This window comes from Fulmarus glacialis, unplaced genomic scaffold (genome assembly GCF_000690835.1).
Source record: "Fulmarus glacialis isolate BGI_N327 unplaced genomic scaffold, ASM69083v1 scaffold14932, whole genome shotgun sequence".
NCBI lineage: Eukaryota > Metazoa > Chordata > Aves > Procellariiformes > Procellariidae > Fulmarus > Fulmarus glacialis.
Genome location: NW_009198612.1, coordinates 3,839 through 11,830, shown reverse-complemented (window position 1 = coordinate 11,830; position 7,992 = coordinate 3,839). Strand labels below are relative to the sequence as shown.

Sequence of the window (7,992 nt, the reverse complement as noted above, 5' to 3'; positions counted from 1 at the left end):
CAGCAGGGAACTGGGACATCACAGCCTTTCCTGGGCTACAGTTCTAGAATGGCCTAGTTGTTTCCCGAGGCACAGGAATTACACGGGTAATAAACAAGGATCCAGGGTTGCAGAAGAAAGGAAAGACAAGGACACATGATTAGGGAACTTCCTTTTAGAGAGAAGGAGAAGAACATTCTCAGCTACACTGACATTTTGGAACAAATCTCCTAAGGCATTTGGAACAAATTTCCTAAGAAATTTTATTTCCTGCTACCAACAAACTACTCCAGCACCTGAAGCACCATGCATGCAATAGTTACTGAAGATGTTAGTTTTCACTTAAAAGGAAATTAACATGCATCTCTAAAGAAAAAGGACAAAAGAAAAGTCATCACTGGCATTACTTTTGCTATTGGTCTCTGAGACAACATCATATCCCTTCCATTTGAAGCACCTCAATCTGTTCTTTCTCTTTAGGTCTTTGATTTAAAGGATAACAAAGAAGGAGGTGGAGAATGAAGGAGAAGCGGCAGGGAGAAGTCAAAAGTATTTTTTAAGTTTTTGTAAGAATATCCAGAAGTCAGAATTTGATCAAAATATTTTCCTGTGTGTTCTAAGGCTGGAGAAAGGCCACCTCACCTCAAGCCCTGCTGTGACTCTAGCAGTTGGGAACATTGCTACACTGAGCTTACAGGCAGCGTATTGTATTAAGATCAATGTAAAAATCTCATTCATGCCAGAAGACATGCAAGAACATGAGTTAAAGCTTACAGCGAGGAAGAATGAAGTTTGGATTGACAAAAAAAAAAGTAATTTTTTTTTTTAGTTAAAAAAAAAGCAGCAAACCACACCACAGTGTGTTTGGAGTGCAAGGAGCCCAAGTCAGCAACTGAAACATTCAGATTGCATTTCCTTGCCAGTCCAGCAAAGATACCAGCCACCATTTCAGAATCCCTAAGCAGTGCAAGTGGATTGGCTTTGTCATGCCATTCAGTGCAGACTCAGAATTGCTGTGTGCCAGCTCTTGTCAAGTGCAAAGAAATAATTAAAAAAAACCCCAAAAAAACCCAACCAACAAACACCCCCTCTCCCAAAACCAAATGTGTTGCTCAGGTGAAACCTATACGAACCAACACATTCTTGCTGTATCAGTAAGAGTGCTTTGTGTCTAGGCACCCTTCAATTAGCTGTCTTACTAGAAATCAGTAGCGTCAGAGATCTGAGCAAGGTACTCACTCTGCTTGTGCTGCTTCAAAAAGCTTGGAATGAGAAGAAAGCCCTGAAGCTTTGATTCAGTAATGAAAGATCTCTCAACAGAAGAGAACAAAGAAGTTGGGGACTGTCAGGTTATGCAGAAGTGGTAACAGCCATGACAAGTGCAGGACGAGCTAATAGGCAGTCCGCAAATCTCTTCTTTTCCCTTCTTCCCTTCCTTCCATCCCTAAACAAAAAAATCTGCCAAGTGTGCCAACAACTGTACTAACAAAGCTTTCTAGCTGGCTAAATGATTAATTGCTTAATACACTGAAGTTAGAACAGTGACATAACTGCTTAGTTAGGAGACCAAATCAGTTTTAGCACGCCTGCTGATCCAAAAGAGGCGTGGAATAAGGTCTGTCTAGTACATGTTCATCACAAAGAGACAGGGAACCTTTCTTCCCTTATCAGGCAATAAACTCTTACTACAATGAGAATCTGGACTTTGCACATACCTTCTGAGTCAACATCTTCTCTCTAGCTTCATCATGTATAGCTGGATTCCACGGAGAAAAACTATGGAGAAAGGATAGTTATCTCTTACTTTGCATTTTTGCAAACTACAGCATAGACGGAGCAGAAAGCAGCAATTTTCCTTGGTTTAGTTTGTTGAATTTTAAGTATACCACAAGTCTGAGTTTTCAGTGATAAAACATACAGTGAAGAACTAAATTCACATTGTCATGGATCTTTTCAACAAGAAATACTTAGATTTTCATTTTTGTTTGCAATGAGAATTCAGCAATTCAGCAGGTGTTACATGAAATACTACTCATATTCACTATGAAGCTGACTGTTCCATCCCCCATGCAGTCAAGCTTAAAAGTATTTTAAAAGTATGACCAAAGCTACAGTTACACAAATTGAGTTCAGGAAAGCCCAAAAGCAATATTTACTCCCTGGGTATCTCTACTTGAGGGAGGTGGGGTGGTTTGGGGGCTATCGTTTGTCTGATTGTTTTGGTGTTTTGTTGCGGTTTTTTTTAAGTCTTGGTTGCTCAGTGAAAAAACAGTAAATAAAAACAGTAAACAGTAAAACAGTCTGGTTATGTTTAAGATTCACTCAATACTAAACAGAAGGAAATAGGGTAGGAGTATTTGAAGTATTATTAAAAATGTAAGAAAAAGATAGGGCAGTCAACTTGGCAAAGAAAGGCTTCAAATCAACAACTATACCAAAACGTGTTCTCGAAACATTAGAACATGATGAATTTGCTCACGGTACTTACATGATTGCATAGGGATCCTCTATTTTAGGCTGATCAAATAAATGACTGCTGCATAGTTTGACACTGTCCACCACTTTACTTTTGAACAGCTGAATATCTTTTTCATACCTGCAAGAGAGAAGTAAGTAATGTTAAGTAATTGCAAGGAGGCACAGGTTTGCTCTAGAAGCACAGACAGACTTGGCAAAGCCTCAACTTTAGAGGCAGAGACCATGAACTAACAAACAATTTTACAAATGTCTTGTTTCTGCAAGTCTATGCAAAAATCTCTTAGAAGACTATGTCTATACGCATGGAAGACACTTACAGCACTGCAGCCTCAGGGTTCAGAGGACTAATTGTATCAATCTTGTAGAAGACTCTGCGAGCATACATTAATACTTGCCATATGTGATTATGATTTCGCCTAAAAAGAACAAAACACAATGAAGAAAGGAACAAACTCCTTTCAAATTATACATCAATATGTTACCACTAACCTCCATTTTGCAAATGCTCTTTTCACATCCAGTTCACCAGATAAAGGATCTACTAGCGGATGGAAGACAGGCAGATCAAAAACCAAGCGCTGCATTAGAAAAAAGAAATTCATTATGACAACTTCAATCCTAATGTTAAAACCACTGGGTGAAGGTCAGTCAGATGTTGCTTCCAAATACTAATTAATTGTTACTGTATTAGAAGAAAGCAACCTGAAGTGATTTATACCAGCTGTGAAACTGTAACCCAACACACCCATGTTACACGCAGGATCTTGTCCTCTCTCACATGCTTACCACCAAATCAGAAAACGAATCCAGCTAACTGCACAAGCACTAGTGCCAACACAGGTAATAGTATCAGATAAGATCAGATTAAAGGAGTTTTTCTGGTTTAGCTATTTGTGACTGAAAACTTTTTACATACTTGAGCTACAATCAATACTTTTTTTACCCTACACATTTTTAAGTAAACTGTGCAGTGACACCGTGGTTTCTTCAGTTCTGCACAGCTAGTTTCCTCTGGTGTTCATGCATTCTTCCAAAAGAAAACTTAGTTTCAACAGGAAGGTTTTAAAGCCCTATGCTAGCAAAAGAATGACAGCTGTATGAGAGATACTAAAGTCTAATCTTTGAAAGAAACTGTTTCCTACTAGTTCTGTCCTTTTAAAGATGATAGCTTTACACAAAACTTGACACCAAGCAGACAGCTTCCGGACATAGCAACTCGTTCTCAGCTACAGCAGTTGCATACACCTGTCCCCCAATCTTCCTCTTAAAGAAATTTGGCCAAGAGGGCCGGCTGCTCTGCTCTGGAGAGTCAGATTGCCACAGGATTTTTTTTTATTTTATTTTTTTATTGATATAACAACTTGGATACTTTTCCCTAAAGAGAAAAAGAGAAAGCAGAGATGGAAGGTAACACCATACTATCTATCTCCCTCTCCCTTTGTTTCACCAGCTTTCTCCTCAAGTTCTTTTAGTTCTTTGTTTCAATGTAATTTAGAAGAGAGACAGGCAAGAAATCCTGTAGCACTACAGCAAGCACAGAACAGGTGCCTGGATTTTATGTTCCATTATATCGCTACTCAGAACCTGGATACTTCTTTAAGCGTTTCAACATTAACTTCCTTGCCAAGGAAGTAGCAGATCAAGAGCTGAGGTAAAGAACTGGTTGATTATTTAATACCCTAATGCATCTAACCTCAGGAAGTTCACTCTACACCAGCCTCAGTAATCAGAATAACATGATTCCTCCACAGACGTTAGGAAATATGTACAAGACATTGCAAATGAGCCCAGCCAACTGAACAAAACTAGTTCAAGGAAATGAGAAGCTAATTGGTATATTAGCTTTAACAGAAAGTCATACTTAAACCACCAGAAAACAAGAAAAACCCAAGACACACACAACCACTTACCGGGCAGTCTCCATCTGGGTAATTATCAGGAATATAGACAGTAAATTTAAACACACCATCCTGGTAGAGCCCATGTCTTATGAAAATTACACCAAACCACACTGCAAGTGAGAAAGTTTGCTTGAGTGAAAGAATTTAAAAATACATATACATAAAAAAAAACATTTTAAAAGTTAAGTTTAAACTTACTTAATGCTGATCGGTAAGATGGCTGCACGTAGACACCTGGCAATTTCTGCTTTACAACCAAGGTACTGCAATTAGAATCAGTATTTAGAACAGCTCCACAACTACACTAAATCTACAGCAAGCTGACAACAGTAAACCCAGAACGTACTACCAATAACTTAACAGAGGACTTCTTCGCAAAGTTACAATCAGTTCCCAAGGGCAGACTGCTCACAGAAGGAGGTGGCAGAAAACCAGTGAAACCATATTCTTTCACTCTTGCTTTTCCCATCCCTCCACTTGATGAACACAAGAAGTTGCCAGTAAGTAGTTGTATGGTATGCAGATTCTACTGAACGCTATAACTGATAAACCAGATCATTCACTTCATAGGTCTTCCAGTTACTTGGCATATAGGCCCATTAAATTGAACTCCACATGCTTGCACAAATAAACAATAATCTTAAAGCAAGATATTAACACAGTTCTCCACTTATGATTTCCATAATATTCATTATTATTTCCCTAATAATGAATTTGTTAAACTAGAGGAGTTTACATTATGATACTAATGTATTTTTGCATGCTGCAGAAGAAAAACATCTTTCTTGAATTAAGAAGTCAGGGTCAGTTCCCTGAAAAAAACAAAAATTAATGTTTTGAGAGTTCTTACTTTCAATGTAATGGTTAAATGCAAGTACTGAGACTTAGTGTTGCATAAGGACTCCGGGGATTTCATTCCAAAAGGCACTACATACTTGAGAATCCAGTATGTCTATTACAGAGGAAGTCCCTTCAGCTTTGTAGCACAAAACAGTTTATATAACTTTATATAACTAGAAAGTTTTGCAGACAAATAGAGATTTGTATGCTCCCACAGCAGCTACAAATCACTATATTGGATCAAATGCAACTGACCCAAAGAAAGCTATTTAAATCACACTGACTCCTCCCTCATAAGTTTCATGTTAAATACCACTGAAAGACAGGAAAGAATATAATCTTCCTAATATCCATTTAATAAGCCATATCAGGCGGTGTTCAAATGTTCCATGTAACAACTGAAGGAAGCTCCCACATCCTAACTCCATTAAACAATATCATACATTCATAACCATCTTCCCACTAGACATCTGCTTGCTTCTATTTTAATACTTGTTTCAAAAATTTGGTATTTCTGACCAAAAAGCTATTAGGATAGCTAGTCAGGATGCCTAAACCCAAAATGTGTTTACCTGAAGACTGAGAAATGTAATAATTCAGAGAATCACATCTAAACACAACCCTTAAAATCTCATCTCATTTTCCTCTCCCCTGCTACCTCAAGAAATTGAGACTGCTGTTCCAGAAAAAGAATTTTGTGGAACTTAAGTTTTTCTGCCTTCTTCAAGGATTAAGGCAAAGACACCATGCAATACCTAGATCCCTGCACGTTTTTTTCCCACTGAAGCACAAGCCCAGGGACATAAAAAAGACAAAAAAAGTGAAAACCTACAATTCTGCAAGGAGGGAATACTCCAAATAAAAAGGCCCATAAGAAGCATGTGTTCCATTTGTTGACTGGGATGACGTGGCAGGTGAAGCAGGCTTGGTTATTGGCACAGCATTCTTTGGAATAGAAGGCAACTGTTTCTTTGTAGAGGCTCGTAGAGGACTGGTTCGCAGCTCTCCACTCAAAGTTTTCTCTTCAGCTTCAGGTCTCTGTTAGATTAAAAGAGAATCATGAGATTACAGGCAGTGTTTCATAAACATTTAACATATGAACATATTTTAACACAGGGTTAAACCCAACCTTGCTAATTACAAGTTTGGGCAAAGAAATGTCTCTTGGGTTTTGGTGTTCTATTGCTTGGGGGTGGGGGTGCTGTCTCTTCGGGTTTTGTTTTTAAATAGACTTTTATTCAATCAAACCTAGCCTACCAGTACAAAAGTAATCAATGCTGGATAGGAAATCTGCAGATTAGAACAAATGCTTAAGGAGGCTTACATTTATTTAGAAACTGGATAATATATAACATCAGCTTAGAAGTCAATCTATTTCTAGCACACAGTGCATCAAGATAAATCATTTCTACTGACAAGCATCCTCACGCTCTAGACTTCAAAGCGTCTTTAAAAGTAGTGTAGTAAAGCTCAGATGAAATAAGAACTTCCTACAGAAAACTTCATGTATTTCACTTCCTGCCTGTGTTAAGACACCTACATCCTACTTGGAGCTGATCATATAGCCCATTCCCACTGCGGGAGAATCACCATTTAATAGTGATATCAAGCCCAGTTTAAATAGCTTTGCTATAGGAACCTTTTTATGCCTATGCTGTCTTTTATTAAAAAGAAAAAACAAACAAACTTTTCTACTTAATTGGTCACTGCTATACTGCTAGAGAAGACTGTACTACGTACAGACCTCAAAATCATTCTATGGATTGCCAAGACAAACCTGCAGACTACAGACTTGTGGTTAGGCTAGTCGTGGTGACTAAAGGCATGATTTGGGCTACACTGTTTCAAAGCGCTTGAGACTTGGACTAGTAACAATATCTATGTCACAAGCATCATCCACAGAGTTATATAATTTGCTCTAGCACTGAACACCTGAGAAGCGATTAACCCTAGAACTATCATGCTTTTATACACACAATCTAAAGCAGCAATAGCATTATGGAGGTGCAGTTTTGTCAACACTTGCTATACATGCAATACCTGGCTAAGGTCTATATAAGACAGTAAACAAATGTCCTAAGAAACTAGTGTTTCAACCATTTGAACAAGTTTATTTCATCTTTCCTACTTAAACATGCTTCAGATAAGAAAAGTCAACAAATTCTGGAGCAGACCCCATCCACATTCACATTCCAGTTAATGCAGCTCAAAGCTAGCTTACGCTTTTATTGAAGATGACGACAATCCTCAGTATAAAACACACACTCCAACTGTATTTGTAGATCATCTGATGGTCTCTTCCAGAACTGCTACTGCCCCTCAATGCATGTTAACACCTTATGGCATCCACTCATTAAATATCTACCTTGCGCACAGAACTTGTAGACATGCTCCAGAAAGGGTTCATAACGTGTATTCCAAATACAGGATTGCAACTTTTCAGTGTCTTCAGGGCGTCTTCAGGCCTCTCTGGTTTATGCCCTAAAAATACACAGAATGAATATGCGCTCTAACAGATGAACACGACTCAATATATAAATAGGATTCAGATCTAATTCTGCAGCCAGTTTTATATTTCTGTAACTTCAGAAGAGAATTTCTTGTAGTTAAGACTGACAGTAGTTAAAACTGCCAAAGCTCTATTATATATTAGACTCCAGGACAATAATATAGTTGCCTATGAAAGAATTTTTGCCCATGAATCCCTGCCTTCTTTCTGCTAGAAAGACACTCCAGATTCTGCATTCCTTGTTTTGTCTTGCCAACCAGAAAGAAAGACCATCTCTTGGCTCAG

General features: G+C 38.2%; 1 protein-coding gene across 2 annotated transcripts in view; it reads right to left on the bottom strand.

Annotated features, from left to right (window-relative positions):
- AKTIP (AKT interacting protein) overlaps nt 1–7,674 on the bottom strand; it is a 9,727-nt gene extending 2,053 nt beyond the window's left edge. For both annotated transcript variants that reach the window (XM_009572981.1, XM_009572983.1), the window contains exons 1-8: nt 7,564–7,674; nt 6,031–6,236; nt 4,557–4,621; nt 4,368–4,468; nt 2,947–3,035; nt 2,775–2,873; nt 2,468–2,575; nt 1,695–1,755 (exon numbers count right to left, since the gene is read on the bottom strand). In XM_009572981.1, the coding sequence (XP_009571276.1) occupies nt 1,695–1,755; nt 2,468–2,575; nt 2,775–2,873; nt 2,947–3,035; nt 4,368–4,468; nt 4,557–4,621; nt 6,031–6,236; nt 7,564–7,605 (771 nt within the window). In that variant the 5' untranslated portion in view covers nt 7,606–7,674. The remainder of the gene's footprint in view (nt 1–1,694; nt 1,756–2,467; nt 2,576–2,774; nt 2,874–2,946; nt 3,036–4,367; nt 4,469–4,556; nt 4,622–6,030; nt 6,237–7,563) is intronic.
- Between the last annotated feature and the right edge of the window lie 318 nt (nt 7,675–7,992).